Source organism: Tetrao urogallus (genome assembly GCF_951394365.1).
Source record: "Tetrao urogallus genome assembly, chromosome: 1".
In the NCBI taxonomy this organism is placed as follows: domain Eukaryota; kingdom Metazoa; phylum Chordata; class Aves; order Galliformes; family Phasianidae; genus Tetrao; species Tetrao urogallus.
Window position 1 is genome coordinate 155340884 of NC_136813.1, and position 23124 is coordinate 155364007.

The 23124-nt window shown below is 37.1% G+C and overlaps 1 protein-coding gene across 2 annotated transcripts in view; it reads right to left on the minus strand.

The window, feature by feature from the left end:
* Positions 1-313: 313 nt before the first annotated feature.
* The window catches only part of NAV3 (neuron navigator 3), a gene marked incomplete at both ends in the record, with an annotated part of 252259 nt that continues 229448 nt past the window's right edge, over positions 314-23124 (minus strand). The window contains 15 exons of one of the 2 annotated variants that reach the window (XM_079541742.1): positions 314-433; positions 2723-2926; positions 5468-5586; positions 6222-6418; positions 6835-6906; positions 7796-7950; positions 9826-10061; positions 10845-11013; positions 11304-11399; positions 12051-12148; positions 15365-15539; positions 17582-17735; positions 18829-18894; positions 21241-21413; positions 22572-22592. In XM_079541742.1, the coding sequence (XP_079397868.1) occupies positions 314-433; positions 2723-2926; positions 5468-5586; positions 6222-6418; positions 6835-6906; positions 7796-7950; positions 9826-10061; positions 10845-11013; positions 11304-11399; positions 12051-12148; positions 15365-15539; positions 17582-17735; positions 18829-18894; positions 21241-21413; positions 22572-22592 (2055 nt within the window). The remainder of the gene's footprint in view (positions 434-2722; positions 2927-5467; positions 5587-6221; positions 6419-6834; positions 6907-7795; positions 7951-9825; positions 10062-10844; positions 11014-11303; positions 11400-12050; positions 12149-15364; positions 15540-17581; positions 17736-18828; positions 18895-21240; positions 21414-22571; positions 22593-23124) is intronic. The other variant, XM_079541743.1, reaches the window with a different exon arrangement.

Sequence of the window (23124 nt, forward strand, 5' to 3'; positions counted from 1 at the left end):
AAAAAGAGAGAGAGAAAAAGGAAAAAAAAATTCCAGTTTGGCTAACGTGTGCAATCTGCTTAGATGCCCTCGATCCAGGGCCCCTTCCAGTTGACAAATGGAGTCTCACTTGGCTCCATAAGTATCAAAATGCCTTGAAATTTAGCTAATTCAAGCTCTCCACTTCAATTTTTCTTCCTGACTTTGCAGTTAGGTCTCCTGCCTATCTACAACACACCGTTCTCATTCAGGGACCTCGGCGTGCTGCTTTAATACTGGCAGTGGTCTTGTGGAAGCAGATATTACCATAATCCTCCACCAAGGGCTGTCCATTTCAGAGAGTCGATTCAAGGGATGAATCCAAAATGTCATCATGGTGGCTGGTGCTATCGCTGTCACAGCTTTGTGCGCTTGAAAAGTTGGCTGCCTCTTGAAGCCTCATTAGCATATTCATCTGAAAGAAGAAAGAAATGTTTACATAATCTTTTCTCATTTAATGCTGCAGCAGCCGTGTTAAAATTTAATTAAGCTGCCTTGCTGTATGAGGTGTGCTGGTATCTAGCTGAGGGGACCATACAAAAGGATTTCTGAAAGGGCAGGGAGTCAGCAGCTCCTCCTGGTACCCTTTTTGCTGCCTTCTGGTCTTTAAATAGCAATGTGAGTTTAAAGGTCCGGAGAGCCAGAGGGATATAATGAAGCTGCCTGATAGCTCTCTTTCAGTCAAGGGTGAGAATGGCTGCAGCTGCATCACCAGCAGGGGAAGGAAGCCATATCACAGCCAGACATCTGGGCCCATATTTGCAGACGGTAGAGCTTCCAGATCATTTCTGGATGGCAAAGAAGTATCACACTGGAAAAGCAACTGCAAACAAAATCACACTAACATAGCCACTCTGCAAGAGAGAGAATGGGAGGGAGTGGGTGTGGGGTGGTTTGAGGCCAGCTGCTTCCTAAAAGGGTCCCATTTGCTGCTGAAGGAACAGCCTAGCAGAGAGCAGCAAGAGACCCCCCTTCCCAGGAGAGTGGAACCCCAAATAACTCATTAGGGCATTGTTAGGATTTGAGGCCACCTGAAAACAAAACATCAAAAAGCAGCAATAGGCCCCAGAAAATTACTTGGGTGTTTGTTGCTCTACCTGTATAATTACCAGGATTTTATTTATAAAGTATCTACTTTTACTAGCATACTCAGGGCTTCAAGAGATGTTGACACTGCTTTAGAGTTTTTTTTTAATGAATAAATAGGTTGTCCATGGGAAAAAAACAGGTAATGAAAAAATAGGCAAAGGTACATCCTTGTATATGCACATTAAGCTCTTTTTCTCTGTTTTCTGGGGAAACTTTACATTTCTGTGGTTTCTGTGGCTCGCTATTTGCAAAGATTTCTCATAGAATTGAAGAGCATTTAATACTCTTTAATGCTCTCAGGAAGCTTTTGCTTAAGGTTAGGAAGTATTCATGTGGAAGAATACTGGATACATGCATTGGGTGTGTAATACAGCCTTCCTGTGAAATGTCCTGCTTGCACAAGCACAGTGTTTAGATATGATCACGCTCCCCTTGTGTCGCTGTGTCTCCCTATGAGCTCCACCTCAAGCCGCACATTCACAAGTTTCATCTTCTGACAACTGGTCAGATAGAAGAAGCTGTAAACAACAAATGATCACAGTGTGCAGGGAGCACGGGTGACAGGATGCTGAAATCTGCCTACCCAAGTATAGTGACCTTAGTGGAAGGAGATGCATGTGTGCTGGAAGCCTGGGCAATATGCTCACTGAGAGGTCAAATCAAAGGGCCAAACAATCACTCCAAATCTTTTGCTTTGGAAGATGAGATCAGATGAGCTGATTTCCTACACTTCCTTGGGATGCAAGGTCTGATTTGGGTACCAAATGCTTCCCCATACATTTGAAGGAGGCTGAAAAGTCACTGCTTTAGCATTGGTAAGAGTTTAATGCATTTTCCTCTAGGAAATTCCCTTCTTCTAAGAGCTCCCTGTATTCCAGAGGTACTATTCTCTACAATAATACTACAAATTATGATTGAAAGTCAGTAGAAGAAGTGCTATATGGGAAGAGCAGTTCAATATATGCAATTTAATATCCCATTATCACAAGCAGCAATGGTTAATCTCAAACATTTGGGATCACATTTAGGTAAAATGATATATGGCATTTAGGGAAATCGACCTCTTATCTTTGAAGGGCACTATATTGCATTCTTTTTACATTAAGAGTCTTACACAGTCACAAGTTTTCTTGAAATGTTCAGAGGAAAGGAAGGGTAACTATAATTTGCATTTCCACTAAATTCTCTACTATAGCAAAGTTAGATTATGTGAATTTCTCAGTTATCCTTCGTATATATATATATAGAGAGAGAGAGAGAGGATATCCTTCACACATAGGATGTACATGACAAATTGGCTGACCTGGAAAAGTGTATTCAGAGCAAGCTGATTAAGCAAGTTGCTTAAGAGTGGTACCTGAATGATGAGTACTAGATACATGGAAACACTTCTGGGCAGATAGAAAATGCTTGTGATTTAGGGACCCATCAGTGTGAAGGTGATTCTTGCCCTTTCTTTTTTTTTCCTTACTTTATCTAACACATAGTAGACTTCATTTTAAAAACACAGTTTGGAACAGGTACATAACATATTTTTTTACTGTATAATGTACAATTTAAAATGTGACATCAAGGTATATACCGAAAATCATTTTTCCCTAAGTTTAAGTCATACCAAGGGATCCCCCTCTGTATCAGTCTGTGGAACATGCTTGGAGGTTGTTCCTTCTTTTGCTGATGCATAACCTTCATAACCAACATCTTCTGGTCTTAACTGGAGTAACGATGGCCACTCATGCTGTAGAGATGCAGAGCTCCATGGATATGTGTCAGCTACCCACTTGGAGGGATCTTCCCAGGGTGCCCTCTTACCATACATCTGTAGTGTGAATATAACACAGGTAAGTATCCAATAATTTTCACTACTGGTTTTAATGGCAGACAAAAGTCATCAAACTCATTTAAACCTTTCTAGTAAAGGTTTGCTTTCAAACATGCTCAGCACTCAGATATGATAACACACTGAAAAGATTTCATCCCCATTAGTGCTCCTTCAATACTCAGAATGGATGCAAGTTGAACAGCACTCTGTAACTAGTGATACTTGTAGGCAAAGGTAGGAGCTACAAGCCTTTGGTATGAGAAACGAGACCTTTAGGTAACTTGCCTAAGATGTAAGGTGAAATTATCTTTGATCTATCTAAAACATTCAAGTTAACTGGATTTTATTTAAAGTGAATTAGAAAGTGCCAGCATTGATTGTTTTTTTCTCCTAGCAAAATGGGATGCAGAAGCAGACATCTATACAAACCCTGAGATCTTTCACAAGGTTAAGAGAAGAAATTCACAAAGGACAAGTTTTCCCCACTGTAAAGCACAAAAAGGCTTATAAATCTGTAATGCCAGAAAGAAGGAAGAATGAGAATACTATATGTTTAGGAGGTCTGGTAACTTCCTCACTAAAATGCACCCTCTGTACTCTGCTGTTCACAAGCAACAGGTCAACTGAGAGACCCTTGGCTGCAGTTTGACAGATCTCCTTTAGCTGTGCTGCCTTCAGTGATAATGACACATGGGACTTGGGAGCCTGCTACCAGGGTCTTCCATGATCTCTCTCAGCTCAAACAACTTCACACAGTCCAAGAAAAAGCATAACACTGGCAGAGGCATTTAGATGGGCTGTACTCCTAACATGATTCAAACAGCGAAGGATTCTAGTGCTGAAGCCAGAGAGAAGAGTCGTGCTTATCATTGCAACACCTGCTTTCAGGCACTTGCTGGATCCAGATTTTCAGGTTAGGCAGCCCAGTTCCCTGTATTGTATACAGAAATACTCAGACTTCTGCCCTAAACAGAGGCACGGCTGCTTAGAAAGGATCTGATTAAACAAGCCAAGAAGAAACGTTTCTTAGCAAGCTCACTCCTATCTCCTGGCTGTAGGTAGCACTGCTTCTCATCTGAGACATACAGTGGCTAAAACCTTCCTGGAAGCTGGGGCAAGGTTTGTAAACTGCATGTTTGACAAGTGAGCTTACAAAGCACCAGGCTAGAAAGTAATTTTCTACCCTTCCCTGGTTCCAGGAACATCTAACTACATCATATAAAAGGTTTCTGTTTATTGTTAGTAATGTTGTTCTTTGGAAGGCATCGTAAGCATTTAAAAAGTGGAATGGCTCATGAAACAACATATTTTCTTCTGTCTGCTGCCATCTTCTGCTCCAAAATTGAAGTTTTTATTTAAGGAGTTACCCTGTATACTTGGAAAAATATGAACACAATGAATATCACTGTGTTCTTATGGCTGATCTAAACAAGTGCTCTTAATCTCACTGTGGCTGTTCTACTGGATGTTTGGCAGTTTTTTGCACAGCATAAACACACTGTAATTTCCAGAAAGATAAGCAGTTCTAGGATTGTGTGAGATATTCAACAGGCAAGATGTGAAACGTCCATCTTGTCAGCATGCCACTATGTCAGTACAAGGCGATAAAGAACCTGCAGCTGCTTACATGGATCTTTGACTGTTCCATAACAACCCTCTCTGCATCATGAAGTAATTTCTTTCGCTGTCATGTGTGGCAAAAAAAAAAAAAAAAAAGAAAGTCTTTTCACAATGGGCCTTGCCAGGGGGCACAGAGTTGCAGACGTAAAAGGAAAGGAAAAGGGAGAAAGCCAAATACAGGAAAAAAAAAAAAAAGGATTAATTGCAAGATTTAAGTTTGCTCCAAACCTGTGCAGAGGTCCCAAATCATAACCTGTATGGAACAGTTTACAGTCCTTGATACTGTGAAACTATTCGTAGTCTTACTAAAATTACTATTAAACATTATTTGGTTCAATATCAATAGACAGAGAATGCTAAGAGACTGGAACTGGTGTTAAAGCCTAGGTGTGGAGAAGACACGATGGAGAGAACAATGAAATACTCTGAACTGATAATGCTGTTATCCACAATGATAATTACAGTCATTAGAAAGCCCATAATGAGAAAGAGATAAGGAAAGAACAAAATTCAGGGGAAGACAAGTGGCGGTGCAAGATACAAAGATGAAAAGGGACAGATCTTCATGCTCAACATGGCCAAAAAGTAAATTATCTCCATCTTCTGAATGGTGAAAATATCCTTGTTCACAAGCTTTCCTCCACATGCCTGCATGTGTACTTCTCTACATATGTTGGACAAGATCAGGCAGACTAAAGCTCTTTTCTTACACCAATATAGAATCTACTAACTCTCACATCCAGAGGTAGACTGAGACCTGCTCAGATTATGAGCAAGTCAAAAGGAGCCAAACATTAATATCTATGATCTCTTCAGAGATTTTTTCTTATAAATTCAACAGTATTTACAATTGGATGCATTAGTTAAATGTAACTTAGAGGAAGCCTATAAGCAATTGTTAGGAAGCAAATGACATACCTGAAGTCCTTCTCTCACTGCTTCCAGAAGATATGGCACCAAGGAGTAGTTCCAGAGGTCTGTGAACCACACTCTGGAGCCGTCAACATCCATGGGACAAGGGAGGAAAAGGCGGGGACCTGAGAAGTCAAATTGTGTATTGAAAAAGTAGCCCTAGTGAGCCCACTGAAAATAACCTTTATAAAATTTAAAAAGTGGTATTCAAGCATAGAGAATACAAATAAGGACTACAGGATAGGATCTACCAGTAACCTGTTATTAAAAATGAACTAGTGTCACTTTATCCAGTTCTATGGCCAGATGAACACTTACCAGTTTTACTGCCAAACCAGTGTAAAAAGATGACTTGCTAACAAAGCTATTCCACTGGAAGACCCCAGGTATATCTTCCACTAGTTTGCAGAAATGACAGTCCAAGTGTTTTTATTGCTTTGATTATGCTGCAGTGTGATGGCCAGAAAAAATAAAGCTTAGCAAAGTTGTTGTTGAGGTAATATTTTGTGAAGTTATTTTCTTAAGATGATAGCAATTTACTTTAAAGTCTTTAGCAACCAAAGCACAGACACCGGGAAATATACACTACCTTTTCATTTTCATTTCAGCCTTGCTGGTAACACTAACTAGGTGAACTCCTCACACTTATTTTGTATTTATCACTGACAGATGACAAATTTTAAAAAGAAAATTCAACTTTCACAAACCTCTGAAATAGTCAGCCTGTGTCTTTATTTCAAACCAGTTTGCCAAGACTCACCAATGGTTACATCTGAAGAGCTGTGTGTTTCTAAGAAGCTGTTGAGATGATGCCATGTTTTTGGGATCCAGTCAATGATTTTGATGAGCTCATTATTGCGTATGTTCTTTTCTATTTCAGTCTCAATTAGTTTCCTTCTCAGGTATCTTCCTAAGAAACCTTTAACAGGCTCTGTGTGATTAGCACACAGCACCCACCTAGGTAGAAAGGATAAATGTCAAGTAGCAATGAATTACAAGTAGACTTCCTCTTTAACAGATAGATGACAATAATGTCATACGCTTCTAAATCTTGTGAACCAGCAAGTATAAAACTGCATTATTGCTCACTGTCACAGTTCTTAGCAGGAATTCAAGACATTGCTGAAGACAAATGGAATGCAAGAATGCCATCATGTTCAGAATAGTGCTAGAGATGCTGGAAAGCATCTTGGTTTTTTTCAACATTCCCAAGCACCATACTGTGACTTCTCAGTACAGGGAAAGTCACAGAATCTCAAACATTCTCCTCTGATGAGACACAAGATCAATGTTTATTGAAGAGCTAGTCAGAGGAGCAGGGATCTTGAGAGTTCTGTGCAAACACAGACATAGTAAAAACAAAGTGAAGGTACCTGAAATTGTGATGCAGCTCCAGATTTGGTGAGGAGGAAACTCCCTGGTTCATAGTTCCAATAATATAGGGACTGGAAAGAGAATTAGCAGTTTTGTTGAGGGATAATCTTTTCAGATATTCAGAGAATATTCTCAATCTTATTTGTGCTAGGCTAATTTTGAAGAGTGTGGATGTTATAATTTTAGATTTAAGATATTTGTGCAGTATCCCCTTTTGTAATTCTTGTTCTCATATGATTTCCCTCTCTATACATTTGCAGTTCACTATCACTCATCTATAATAAAGAATAAATGAGGCAACTCTGTTCATATGCCTCATTATTTTGTGGGAAGCTTAGAATTTTAATTTCAGACGACAATGAATCTCGTGAGTAAGATGCAGCATTCAGCAATTTTATGAGGGGAAATCCCTATGATGGTGCTTTTACAGTAAAAATAGTCAGTGGCCAATAAAAATCCCAGAAAACATTGTTATTCTTGCTTGGCAATAAAGGACATTCAGCTAACTACATACTTCTTCACTATTATAACTCACAGAAAAAAAAACTATCCACAGTTGCTTCTCCATGGCATGGTTCACGTGTTCCCACATGTCCCAAATTCCCCTATTATAAAGCACATTTATTATTCTTTCCCATAAGCTAACCTCATGGTACTAATGATCTTATGTGACCTGTCAGGGCAAAAGAGATAAGAACCTAATTCAGTCAAGTACATCTTAAATTCAGTCTCAGTGCAGTGCAAGGGATCATAAAGTAAAGTTGGCACATAAGTACTTGGCTGAAGAGGGTCAAAATTGTTCAAGTGCTTAAATTGAAGGTGCTGTACAGAAGCTTTGCTGACAGCCTAAGGGAATCTAAGTATTTACTGGAACATTTTATTTTGCAAAGTAACAAACAGCTTTTACTGTAATGTGAGTAAATGTGATGTGAGAAAGCGGAGAAAAGAGCTTCTACTTACCATTTATTGTATTTACAATTGAGGAAACCATTGAAGATGTCACTTAGTGAACTGATATGGTGGAGGTTATCCAGAATTATGACCACAGGGAGGTCAGCACCGTTGTTGTCAGCACTGCATTGCTCAGCTAGGTTAGCTAGGTATTGTCGCAGATCCTTCAGCAGAATTAACAAAAACCATGAAAGATTAGTCCAGTTAGACCACAGATGTAATTTCGGGGGAAAAGAACTTCAGAAAAAGAGGTTGCTACAGAGTTTCACCACTGTGGACTGCTCAGCTGGATGAGCACATGCTTCTTAGACGGGACAACACTGAAGCCACGTGCTAGGAAGAACAAAGGCTCTAAACTTAAGGCAAATGACTGAAACAGACACATTCCTATTTGGTGGACACTGTTCTTAGAAACCTGCTGGCAAAATATGTCCAGTAGAAAACAGGTTGCAATAAAATATCCTACCCATTTTTATGAGTGCCACATATATATATATAACAATGAAACAAACCAAAATCCAAAAAACAATGAAACAAAATCCAACCAAATTGTCACACAAAATAAGCATATTGAACTGCTCCCATAGATATCTCCTTTTATTATTCTCCTTGAAAACCTGATCTTTTGGGGTTTCTATATCACATCTTACAGTAAAGATCCTCTTGTGAATGTTTTTTTTTTTTTTTTTTTTTTTCTGTCTGGATGTCATTTAGTGCTGAAGTAAAAGCAAGCCTTCTACAATCAAAATATTTCATATTTTCCTTGATGTTTTATTGCCCTTGAGGTTCTGAGCTATACAGTTTTATAGCTCTTTCCCCAGAAGTAACTAATTGCGACAGTGTTAGGAATGTTCAATATTATAGACAAAGCTCCTATTGTCATTTCACTTCCTGGACTGAGGATAGTAGAATCTTCTTCTCTTTAATAAGAACATGTAATCTTTTTCTTATTTCAAGAATGATTTTTCTTTGGCTTTCTATGCTCAGGTGTCTCTAGGGAACATCATGGGCTTCTTCCAAGAAAAAGCACCATCTGTGTTGTTTGAGCACACTTGGCATTTGACAATGATGCTTTTTCTTTTTTACTACAAACTCAAAAGCTCTATGCAAATAGAAAGGCGGAGGGTGGGTGGGGGTGGAAGAAATCCACCGCATATATCAAGCAATTTACCAGTAATCTAAAAGCTTGCTCATTTGTGGGACAATTTCCATTATAAATGTATATGCAGTATAGCAATAAAACATGAGCACATTCCCCGCCAAAGTAAAAGGCACCACAAATCTTCTGTATAAAGACAATGGAAAGCGATGTTTGTACTGGAATGGTTCTCTCACCCCTTTGAGATCTGTATGTTCTTCCTTCTTATATTATGTTAACATTCATTATGTTCTGTGCAAGTCAGAAAGCTCTGGACAAAACCTTTCATTTTCTTTTCCCGGGGTACCAAGTTAGGAGTATACCCAATCTAGGATAGCAAGTGATTAGTATGATCTGGGGCTGCCACAGTAGTCACGCTAGAGGCTTGATAATTTGAGCCACATAAATTGCTCTGACTGTGACAAGATGTCACATTTAGGCAATTTTACTATGGTCAGCTTCCTGACCGATGTACAGCAGAAACCATGGGAGTAGTCATATTTGTAGCTGATTGCTGCACCCAAGACAGTGGTTCAAAATTCCCATTCTCAAATCTTCACTAACAATAGGCTGCTATTGCCACTATACAAAAGCAAGCTAGACCAGCTGTTCTATAACGTTTCTGATGAAGGAATTACAGATACATCAAGAATTGACATGTGACTGCGCATACGGCCTTAAGATAGATTTCCTCAAATGAGGAAAAATTCTGTTTTTCCTTCAGTGCTTCAATAGTTTGCTTAGAATAGAAAGATTTGGTCTGTATTCTTAACTGGGATTGGAGAGTGAATCCTTGTCGAAAAAGATGCTAACTGAGCAACAATCAGTATGCCAGCTAATGGTATACTCTATAATGTCCCTACAAACCAGGCAATAAGTTATTATTTCATTTCTAACTTACCTTGCTTGACTTGTGATCTACATTAAAGGTTGTAATGGCATCTTCAGTTTTTTTCCTGCCAGATTTAGTTATAATATATTCAGCCAGCCTATTAGCTAAATAGGTTTTTCCTGTGCCACTGGGTCCCGAAAGAATAATTCTGCGATGCTCCATCAGTAAATTAAAGTACCGCTGGGTAATTGGCTTAGGAATTAATGTGTCAAACACAAAACTGTCCAAACTGTTTTCTTCCACTCCTGGGAAAGAAAGAAAAGAAAAATGGCTTGTCTTCATCCATGCTAAGGTAAATACAGGTTTGGACCAGCATCTGATGACATCAGTGCCATGCTCTAAGCAAGGTGAGATACTTCCTAAACCAAACACCTGTCAAGAGCTCTGCTAATGTGGAAATGCTGATATCCTTACGCAGGGCCAAAGCATAAAACAGTGGCAGTGGCAGTGTGACTAAATGGATGGGAGAAAGCATATCAAAGTAAATGTGAAGAGAAGGCTCAGTGAGGCAAAGATGCGTGTTTCAGACACTACAGGCAACTATGATAAAAAAAAAAAAAAGGACAATTTGACAGCTACAGGGGTTACTGGTTGTCACATCCATACATGGACAATTCTGAAGGCCACTGTCCTCTCCAACAGCAAATCCCTCCAGCTTTCAAAATGTTTCAAATTTTTGCTGAAGAATTGGGTAATACATACATATTTTTCGTCACAATCTATGGGTTTTTTCCTGTTTGTTTGCTTGCTCTTCTTTGTCCACTATTCAGAAATTTACACTTTGTTGTGGTAATTTGGCAATTAGATAGAGGAGAGAGAAATTCTTAGGTTTACCTCAAAATGTCCCTGTGCTAGGTACTGTACAATGTCATACAGAAAGTTTATGTGACAAATGAATCCTTGAACTGGACACAAAACACAGAAAGGTCAGGCTTTAGGAAAGAAAAAAGAAGGAAAGAAAAAAGAAGGTATGGAGAAATGCACTGAAGAGCTGTACAGTGCCTGCAAAAATATTCTTAGGGTTTTACCTTTCAGGTTCACAGTGATGATGTTATTATCTCCAACCAGATATCCACAAGGCAGCAGTTCAGGCACTTCTAGGCTATGGGCTCTAGTTACATCCCCTATACAATAGCTAGCAATGCAGTCAGAGCTTAAACCCAAGCTAGCAGCTGGATCCACTCGGAAAATATATTCCTGAAATTATATAAAAATATAAGGTGTAAAAGTGGATACAGTTATAGAATGAAAGCAGTATACCAAAGTACAAATGAATTCATTTGGAGAGGAGATTCTTGCAGTCAAATTCAATAGGAACCACCTATGATCATGAAAAAAATACAGAAACATTAACAGTAAAGGTTAATGGTGGTGTTAGCTATATATTAAAAAAAAATGACTTGGTAAGACAAACCAAACACATTGGCTTTTTCTTAATTGAGAAAGGATATTGAATTAATATTTAAGTTATGTTTTTAGTACCTTACCTTAAAGAGACGTCTGATTACACCATCTAAAACGTCCCATTTTGTTTTGCCACTAACTCCAATTGATCCTATCAGATACGTATGCGACTTTTGATCCTGAAAAGACAGATACTTTGAGAACTAGACTAAAAATGGTGACAATAAATTTGCTATAAAGACTCCTGATTTTCCCAAATAAAGAAAAGTAGTATTATTTAGTATGTGATGTTACAAGTTTGTTAACAGCCTCCATGCCAGAAAAAGGTATAGGTGATATTACTTTGGTACATATTTATACAGAAGGAAATAAAGTATCCTATTCTTCTATAAGCTTTCACCAGTAATTGTAAAGAGTTGAATGTAAATAAAAGTTGCACTGTGTTTATAATTTTTCTGCAACACAGAACATGAATAAACAACTCTATTTCAAACTGATTACCCAGCAGCATATTCATAGTTGCACTTTAAGAGGTATAAAGCATATATCTAATTTATAACTACTTTTAAAAGGAGCTAGCAAGTCCCAGAATGTATTACTACTAATTAAACTGAGAATTGGTAATGTCTGAACCACTACAAAGGCAGGAGGAGGACATATGACTCTATAGTCTATGGAGAGCGCCAAACTGAACACGAACAACAGGGCAAAGGCTGCTGCCTTTTGGACATTTATTCACTTCCTGGCTGAAAACACTGAAAAGAGCTTAGTTACTGTAATGGAGAATGTGCCAGAGTAGTAATTTTGCAACCGCTGGGTAACAAACTTACCTTGGATCGACTATAACCCTTATTTATAGTGACTAAAATTTTCACACTATGGCCCTCTTTGTGGAGTGCTCCATCTGTGACATCATCCAACAAAATATCTGTAATAGAGGGAAAGAGATCTCACAAATCGTATCAGTTATGTTCACCTCATCATTTCAACACTTGCTCAAAGGGTTTTTTGATTGAAAACAAAGGTTGCCACCACAACAACTTGCAATCATTTTAATCTCTATTTATCTACATTTTTCCTTTTTCCGATAGAGATGAAAAAGACAATTACAATTTGTCAATTTTTGAAGCAATATTAGTAGCATTAATCACATAGAAATGAATTGGGAAACAAGAAAGAAAGACATTTTTGCATTATAATTTTGCATTTTCTTTCCTTCCTGGAAATTGTTCAAAACCATTCATCTACAAAGAGATGTTGTATAAAACTTAAATTGAGTTTATGTCTTTGGGCACTCACTATGCCCTTTAGAATGTTGTCAGAAGAAAAACAACAAATCATTGCAATGATATGTTTGCTGCTCCAGTAAAACAGCATTTTAATTTTCCTTTCTAGATTATTTTCTTGCCTTCTGTACATATGGCATGGATAGAACCCTTTTCCCCCATAATACAGACTTAAAAAGAGAATCCTTAGAAAATCACTTTTCATTCCCCCAGAACATGTGACAATATTTAGCCATTCCACTAAAAAAAGTTTTACTTTTCTTGGAGGTAAGGAGCAATTCTGATCTGCACTGTGCCTCCATTTCTAGCTCCTCACTAAGTCCCTAAATGAGAATCTGGAAGGATTTATTTCTTAGTGAAGACTGAGCCTGTAGCTTTATTTCAACAAATAAAATGTCTGTCGTCCTCTACAAGTTCTGTTGGAGACTTTCATGTTAGACATTTAAACTGTCAAATTTGGAGAGATTATGAATTTGCATTTTCTTCAAAGGTCAGCACAGTAATCCACAACCATAAATCCTGCTTTTTCCCATTATTACGATTGAATAAATGCATTGACTTATGTCAGAGTTTGCACAAAGTCCAATTTCCCTCAAACTGAAGAAGGTGAGATTCAATCACAGAAGTATTCGCTTGAAGCAAAAGAAAATAAAACTTACCAATATGACCTCAGTGAATGTATTAAAAATAAGTAGGTCCTCATGTAAAATATTTGATAATTTACTCCAAGACCTAGAAAACTGAGGTCTAGAAAGAAGATTCTACTGGTTTGTTTACTTAATTATTTTTAATGGATCAGATGAAGCACATTTTGCTGTGAGCTTGAAAAAATCAAATCTCTGCATATTTTGTTCTAGGCAGCCAGTTCTTCTGTCCACTAACACTGAATGTTTCACTTCACTTATTTGGCATTTTGGCATATATAATAAACCTTAAGAGTTTTCATAATGTCACAGTTCATCTGAGGGCAATTTAGGATATCTCTGATGCTCTAAAATTTTTCATTTTCTAAATGACTCTTAGGTAGCCTTTCAAATACAGTTTTCAGTAAGCCTTTAAGAACAAGGCACCACTCTTTGGCTAGAAAAAAAATTACATTTGCTTCTGAGATGTCTCTCTCTAGGACACAATAAGCTGAGAAGATGCACACAGAGGGCCTAAACTCCAGGGGCATGCCAATTGCTACCTCCTGCTATGCCCCTGATAGCATACCTAGCTATGCTATGGTGGCCCCAGAAACCTTTTGGTAAGGCTTTAGCATGCTCTTCATCAGACAGTGCAGAGAAAGACCTGTACTAGTCCTTGTTTTTTGTTCTTCACTCTCACCCATCTGGAAGATATGGTCATATTCTTGGGAAGAGGCAGTGAATCGGTTTAGTGATTTTCATCTGACATTGGTTTCTTAGAAAATGCCATAGCGCTTGTAAAGTGAGGAGCAAAAGCCCTCAGTACCTGTCTTAGTTTAGTTCCCAACAGGATTCACCTCTTCATATCCCAGGGACTTTAGTTCAACAGTGCCTCAGAAACCCCACAGACCTTGGGAGGAAGCTTCCACATTTCATAGTTCTCTGGCACAGCAATAAAATTATACCTTCAATGATCAAGAAGGCTGGATTCCTAATCAAATGAAATCCTCCACTCCTCATTAAGCACTCTTAACGTTTCTTTAATTTCTTACAACCAAAAGTAATTACTTTACATGCTACAAAAACATCTTGAACCAGTAAGACAAAATCATATAAAGCTTGTATTACACAAGCTAATATTTTTCCTATATCTATGTCTAGTTTTTTCCTATATCTAGACAAAGAGTCAAGAGACAAAGTGCTAATAGCTGCTATTATAAAAGAGTTCCTAAAACTACCCTTCTGAAAAAAAGAAAAAGGATTTATTTATTTATTTATGTGTGCAGATATGTGAGCAGGGACAATCTGTTTTTTACAACACTTCCTTATATATCATGGTCCAATTTGATTTCATACATACTAAAAAGTAGTACCGGATTAAAAAAATAGATTGGAATGTAGATAAAAATATATTGATTTTCATATCAAATTGATGCTAACCAGAAGAAATATTTAAATATCCATGTAATTAATGACTGGCAAGATAATATGCCTGGCTGCCAACCCAAATTACAGTCAGGCAGTTTGGCTCATTCCCAGCTGTAGTCTTGCCTAGACTCTTTCTACAGTTATTAGCCACATTTTTATTGCTTCCAGAGACTACATTATCCTTTCTGTGGACTCTATGCTAATGAGTGCTGCTTTGCTTCTGCTGTGCTTCTGATTCTAATGTTAGAGGCAGCACTTCTGTTTCTTGGCTACATTATCAAAACAAATGTAGAAGACTTATTGTCATAAACTCTGTGGCATGGAAAATAATGAAATGTTAATGTTCAGGATGTACACCACAGTTCTGCTTGCTTTTTCTCATTCATGGAAGACAATGAGCACTTAATAAGGCCAGGCAGGATTTAGCTCCTGTGATGAATGATGTTTAGGTCCAACACAGGCTAGCTAGCTGTATCACATAAAGCATGTGTAAGGAATAAAGCTGAGACCACCTTCTGCTCAACATGCAAATGGGATGTTAAGGAAGACGACCAAAGAGATTTGTAAATAAATAAGGAAAGTTGCATGTACTACACTGATATTTGTCCCATATGGACATGAGAATCTGTCAATACTGTTATTTTCAGAAATGTCTGTCAACTTTATTCCTCATCTCCATTACTGAACGTGTATCTGATGTTCATATGAGTGACATGAGGCATTTTAATTTTCATGTACGCTTGTTAAGAAGATGAAAACTAATAAATTATTATAAATTCATGCATGTGCTCAAAATATGTTTACCTGATGTAACAGATTCAGTGATGTTTAAATTGTTCAGAGAAAGTCCTAGCGACTGCCGTGATGAAGAAGACGATGTGCTACTTGAAGACTCTGATGATGGCCGGGCAGGTTTTCCAGTATTTCCAGTCTCCGCCTTCAGACGATCATTTTCAGCTTTCAATATCTCAATTTCATTCTGTATTCAAAAGAAATCAACATAAAAGCACAGAAGTTTATTCTTTTAGAAAATCGACAGTGCTCCTTCTGGTGCCTGCTGTTCACCTGAAGGAGATAGGTGGCTCAACAGTTTAATTGCAGCATGTATCAGAAGCATAAACTCAATGAGTGAAAGGTGGACTGCCCTTACACTTGAAATGACCGGAAAAATCCTACAACATTGTTCTAGCTTTTGCCTCAAGATATGTCAAAAACACCATATTCTCCAAGATTCTGCGTTTCTTGTACAGCTGACCATAGTTCAAGTACAGTGGAAAATTCTTTAGCTACTCCCAGTTTTAGAAGCTATTTTTAATTGCCAAGTAACTTAGGTAAGTTATTAGAAAAATCTTAGATATATCAACATTTCTAAAGTCATGAAAATGATTACTGCCACTGAAGGTAAAATATTCTTCTTCAGAGAGGAGAAAGAAAATTTAAAATAAACAATTAGAAATTGATATTTTAACAGTTTCATAACCTCCCTTGTTATCAGATAAGACTTCTTGATCATTCAGACATGGGATTGGTCATGCAATGGCCAGCAAACCCTCTCTAATGAAAATACACAATGACAGATGAATCAGCACAACTAGGACATTTTTTTTGTTTAACTAAGTTTGCTGTGATGTTAGGTGATTACTACATAATAATAATAAAATGAAATAATAAATAATAAAATGCAATAATAAAATGAAAACAGCCTGACAACAGCTTGGTACCAGGTAGAGCTAGTTTTCAGTTACACCACAAAGCACAGCACAAAGCAATGGCTTATTCTCGCATACTGTTTTGCACATCAAATTTAATTCCTGATTCATTAATGCTCTGCTAGAAGTCTTATCGTGAAGGCTGTTCAGCCACATTATACAAGTAAATCATATAGGATATCAGCACAGAAAAATGCAACTGCTACAAAATAAAAAGATGTTACTGGCAAAGGTGAGAAAAAAGTGAAATAGAAGGGTCAAAACAGAAAATCATTGACAGAAGGAAACAAGTGAATGCACCATTTAGCCTTGGGATCATATCAGGAGCTATGGTGAAACAAGTCATGTAATTTTAATCTGCTCCATACTACACACTGACTAATCACACAGCTCTTAGCAGAGCTTCAGATTTTTGCGGTGCTTAGAATTCACACAGCATTCTTACATCTTCTTCATCAATCCTAGTCTTCCCCTTTCCTAATCCCCACCCATCCTCCAAAATGTCAGTCTGTCATCTCCTAGGTGGCTGTCTGTCTGACTGGGAAAACTTGAGAAGAATTGGTGATTACAAAGGGCAGCATCTGAAGTAGTTACCTCTGCCCAGTTTTGGTGAAATTAAAGCTTTGGAGGCATGAAACTATGTCAAATTCTACTCTGGGGAAGTTCAACTTGTTTAGGCCTTCATATCCCAGTGTGTGAACATTATGGATATTTCTGAGCATGCAGCTCTAGACCATTTTAAGTCAGTCACAGAGCTGAGTCCCACAGAGCTCCATGCCACACTGAAGCATGCCATTCTTTCTGCATCCTTTCAGCCACATGAAAGCAAAAGTCTTCTGAAATAGTAAAATGTGTTCAGGAAATAGTTGGAGCAGTATCACAAGTAATAATGTAGTGAAAACTGAGTGAAGCTGGATACAATAATATAGTTCAAATTTACATAGTTTGCTTCTGCAAGCCATGACTAGGTTAGGAATTAGATATGAAGAGAGAATATGCACATATTGTCCCATGGCTAAAGCATTTAAAGATCTACAGAAATCACTTCTTGATCTGCTTATCTGTCATGCACCTTTCACCAGATACAGGGTTTAGATAATGGATTTTATATTTTTCCATCTCTCGCAGCCATTTTAACTGATAATATAAATGCTAGGACTACTATCATTGTAAGTTGAACACTTATCCTTTTGAAGCACAGTCAATCTTGTAGTTTGCTGCATATCAACACCTACCTGAAACAAAGCAAAGGAAACACACCAAGCATACTTTTGGTGTGCATCCCTGTCATCACTTTAGCTGCTGCACTGACCTGCATGCGGTTCATGGCCTCCCGAATCTGATCCAGATGATGTGCAGAGCTGAGGGCTTCAAGACGAATGTCCGTTAATTTTAGCTCTTTCTCTCTCAGCTCACTCTTTAGCTGAAGAATTATTTCAGCCTCTGCCTCTGTGCACTCACAGATCCTAAAAAGGAGCAGGTGACAGGCAGGAGATTAAAGGAACATTCTCCCCCCAAAGCAGTATCATTACTAAACATCAAAGTACAGAAAATGCTTGCTGCTGGTGAAACCCTATGAGTGAAGAGAGAATCTTATCAAAAAAACATGAAAAGGCTTAAATTGCAAATTAAAAAAGGGAAAAACCTCCTCCAGATGAAATGATCAGCTTGCTTTATACCTTTCTATTTTAGTTAGATCATATGGTGAAAAAATAAAATCCTTAAAAACCTTTCAGAAATCTCTTTTTGGCTGTGCATCACCCATGAGCTTTAACTTGATTTTTCTGGATCTTTTCTTCAGTGTAAAGGTTATGATTTTTCTAAGTACTAATAGTAAGAACTGAAGTATGCCGGTCAAACTGTGCTACTGACACTGACTATCTTTAAGCCACAAACAATTTTTTTTCTGCTTTGAACTTTTTTCCGCTTTTGATTTGTTATCCAGAAGATTTTAATCCACATTGGTTTTAATTGATCCATTTTCCTACAGTTTTGGAAACCTACAATGTCTAAATTAAAAGGTGCTTTTTCTTAAATAGCTTTTTTTTCCCCCTTGAATACAGAATTAAAAGTAGTCACCATGTGATTACTTTTTGTATTAATTTTAAGGGAAAAAAACATTATATTATGAGAAAAGATAAAAACATGACCAGCTGAGGCATTCAGCAACTCTTCAAATCTTGTTTCAGATTGTTTGGTATCTGTGTGTCTATCACACCCAGATCCATTGCATAACAGAACCAGTACAAAATAGAACACTGAATTTTGGACCCATTGTTACACTATGCAAAATTTTCAGCCAGTTCACCAAATGTTATTCATTTCTTATTACTGACACTTTAAACAGTTAATATTTGCAGAACAATTTAAATATAAAACACATTTTATGACGATAAGTATTATTATTATTATTGTAATTATTACTACTAATACGACAAACAAGAAACAGAGGTCAATTTTAATCGCCAAATGCATGCAAATGCATTTTGGAGGAGAAGATGCAGCACTTTTCAGGTCAGCAGCTGGGTACACAACTCCATGCCCCACACTCAGTTTTACCGGGATCTATGCCTGTAGACCACGTGACCATTTTGCCTTTTCTTTGGTGCCCAGCCTAGAGAGGACCTGCACACACACGCATTGGACAGATGCAATCGGAAGAAAGTAAAGTCAGTGTTTTAGAACAAGAAACTCAGAGCAAGAAAAAATGTAAAGAAACTACAAGCAAATGGAAGATGATGAAGTTCATCGGAAATAAAAAATATGGCAAACTGAAGAAGAGAAAGAAAGAATGTTATTCTCAACATGCACAAATATTTTAAATGTGAGCAGAATGAGAAAAAAAGCAGCATATATTAGGATTTTTTTCCCCAACTATTTTGACACAATTCTTGGTTTGGAGTGCTCATACCTACACTAACAAAATAAAAAATGAAATTTTATTTAAATGCATATTTTAGCTCGTAAAATAATTTTGACAGCTGGGAAGTCAGATAAATATTTTTTCACTATTTTCTTTTGGGACTTTTTTCAGTATATTATGAGAAGGAGTAGAAAAAAAACACTTTGACAAACATCTTCAAAGTAGATAAAACTAAGCAGAAAGCCTGGATATGGTTCTAGAAAAAATCAGAAAGATGCTGTCTAGAATGGAAGCAGAAAGTAGAAAGTATAAAACAATTTTTTTTTTTTTTTTGCAGTTCTTCAACATGCAGCTATTACATCTATAAAATTCAGAAAGATATTCAGGCTTCACCAAAAAAAAACTAATAAAAAAAAAGGCAAAATTCTGATCTGCAGAAAAAAAAATTTTAATGTTTATAAATAATTTAAATAATTTTAAGTTTTCTCTCTTTTGATAGTTGCAGGACTGTCAAATCATTAGGTTATTTTGGGTGAAGGGAACAAAGTTGTCATCTTTAAACAGCAACTGCTGACATTTACGAAAGACAATAGAATTTTAAATGGTGCAATGGAAAAAAGTCTTGCAAAGAAAGTAAAATTGTCCATATGACAGAAAAAAAATTAATCCGTAGAAATATATTTTATGTAAAAAAATGAACTTATTATATCCTTTGTAGAAAGCTCACAATAATAAAAAAATGATCCAAAAGATCAGTGTCCAGAAATGTTACAGACAAAGAACTAGAAGGCCATTAAACAGACAGAGTTTAGGAAGACAAGGCTCGGAAACCTAAGCAATTATGGGAAGAGCTTGGGATAAAAAGTTAGACACGTAGTATTGTTCTTGATGAATCCAAGTGATCAGGACATCTAGACAGTAAGTCAAAAAGATACAGTTGGAAGAAAAAGAAAAGGTTATGAAAGCAGATCTGTGAATCATGAATAGATAATTTTGTTGAAGAACAGTGTCGTGTTTAACTTCAAGCACTTTCTATTAAGGCTTTTACTAGTGATTTTAAGGTTGATAGCAAATCAGACTGAAGGGTACAAAATGCAGAAATTATTCCCCAAATACACACATATACCTGAAGCCATAAAAGTGTGAGCTTCACATAAAATGCCTAATAAAACTAGACATCTAGATGAGTTACTCTTTAATAGGCTGCATGAAATGTGTGAAATGAAAAACATTTATTGTGGAGCAGTTTCTTTTATGCAAATATTTGCTGCCTAAACCTAGTAATAAAAATCCTTACAGTCTATCAAAAGTTGATTGTAAAAAGGTGCATACCAAACACAGGGAAACTCTACTCTAAACTTCAGCCATCAGTCGCAAGAAGAGAATTCCCTGCATGCTCTAAGCAAGGATAGTTCTGAACTGGTTACCCTCAGAGCAAGAAGAGGAAGGTTGATGGCAGTTGTATACGCTTGAGTGAGTGTTCATGGAGGATAATTTACCCATGTTGGAAAAAATTAGGATTACATTTAAAGGCATTAGGAAAAAAAAACAAAGGTAGGAGAATATGAATGGGAACTGAGAATTCAATAAGAATGTATTGAAAACAGAAACAATGGCAAGAACACAATGATTTCACAGTGAAGAAATGAGATGGCTTCTTCTGATTGATGATTTGTTCTCAGCCCTGACAGAGTGAAGATGTTGACCAGAATAAAATTAAAAGGTAAAATCCTGCAAAAAAAATTTCCAGTTGAAGAAGCAGGGAAAATTGATTTAAAAAAGGATATAAATTAGTAGTTGCATAGTAGAAAAAGCAAGAACAGAAAGGATGAACATAGTTGTTAATAGTGTAGGAAGAGCACAGCATAAACTTTTGAGGCATTCATTTCTAAAGAGATTTGTACTGCTAGATGATTTCGAATAAAAACTGTGAAAATAAGAGAGAATATTCTAAGAAAAAGCTGCTGAAAAATAAGTGTGTAAATTGAGTAAACCTGGCAAATGGATGAAGTAAGGGTTTAAAAGACCACGACAACTGGCCACTTTGAGGAGGTCTTCACAGCTCATCCCATTTGGGAAGAAAGGATATTGAGGGAGAAGAGACTTACGCAGAAGCTGACTGTGACGGTTTCAGTGATGTTGCCCCGCACTCTCCTGAGCTGTGGGGTAATTTGGGTGATGAAGGAAGAGATGAGTCTGTTTGTTCTTCGATGTCAGAATGGGACGAGGGAGGCTTGGTGGACTTCTTCTTTCCAAAGGCCTGTTTGAAAGAGCTTCTTAGCTGGAAAATAAACACAGATCAAGATTATTTCCCTCATCTCAGTAATCTGCATGCCGGTCATGTTTTGAAGAGTTAGTTTGCAGATGCCATCCTAGCTACTGCCTGAGGTCAGTATACAGAAGCAAGGTATTAACATATGCAACACGGTATCTCTAAAAACATGATACAGTGTTTGCTTTTCATTTATTAATCCAGCACAGCGCAAACGTAAGTCTTTGGAAAAGATGCAGGACTGAGTGGTGCAGCTCTGGGAGAGAGGGGTGCTCATTTAAAGCCAGTAGACCCCAGAGGAATCCCATTCTCATGGCATTCCCCTCCAGGGATGGCTTTAAATAACCACTTCACATCTAGGTACAGGCAGATCCTGGTGTTCCTAAATGCTGAAATCAATAGACAAGTCCAATTTATTAGGTTTGCCAATTGACTAAAATTTGAACGGTCAAACCATTTCAATGCTATGATTTGGACCACGAACGAGAAGACTTAAGTTGGGATGTAAGATTTCCTTTTTGAACTGTGAAGAAGAACGTTAGCTGAAACGTATCTACTCTGTGCTGCCGTTTCCTTTAGAACAGTAAGATCTCTGAATATACAAGCATTGCATTTTTTCTCTAGAAGCTTTGCTGGTATTGAAAAGGGACAGAATAGCCAAAGAGCCATTTATTTCAGGAGCCAAGATGAGAACAGTTTTGTTTACACTGAATTGTAACTAGCCCATTATTTGATACCTTCATCTAAGTACAGAAATTGATCATCTTAGGAGAAATATGTTGCTTTATTTATTTATTTTCAGGAAATTGTTCTGATTTAAAATCGTATAAAACTCAATGACAAACCTCTACATAAAAAATGAGGTACTCATACATTTTATTTTCATGATGTAATTGGGGAGTGTGACCACTGACCAGAGAAATATTGCTTAAGTATTTTTCTATTTTTCAGATCATGAAATCTAACAAGAAAGAAATGGATTTTGGCTACACTCCCCCTTTCTAGAGTCTAAACTTTGAGATTAAAATGAATGAAGAGAAACTGAGAAGACAAACAAGATAATCTGTTTTTAGGAGGTATAAAAGCCTACTGCCAAAATAAATAGCAATCATGCCAAGATAGGGTTCTTCATAGATGCATGCCAAATTTTCCATGGTACATATTCACCTCACTTCCTCTAGAGTTCACCTTGCAGAAACATGAAAGAGTGTGGAATTACAAATCAAGGGAATGAAGGCTGATCAGTACTTTAAAACAAATGTTTACGCAGGTAATACTTCTAGAGCAACAAAAACATATTTTCTGATTATTAATTGAAAATATTTGATAAAATCCTTAGTACCATGTGGTATTTGTGTGTTCCTGTGGGGAAGTATCTTACTTTCTTAAACACCATACTAATTTTACATGATAATTCTTAACAGATTTCAACACCCTTCACAGCTAGATAATGTATTTGAGTCAAGTTTTTGAGTCAAACTCTTACTGAAGAAAAATTAAGTGGGATTTCAACATGGTCCATGTATATTTTAGGTCACAACATATTTTAAGGTCATTTCCAGTTTTTATTATTAATATATTTTTTAAATTATCCTGACTTATGCAAATGAATCTCCATTAGTATTCAACAATTTTTAGTTTGCTAGTAGTGCCACAGTATGTATCACAAGTGAATCGCTTTGCATCTGTCTGGCCCAACACAAATACTGTAGACAAAATG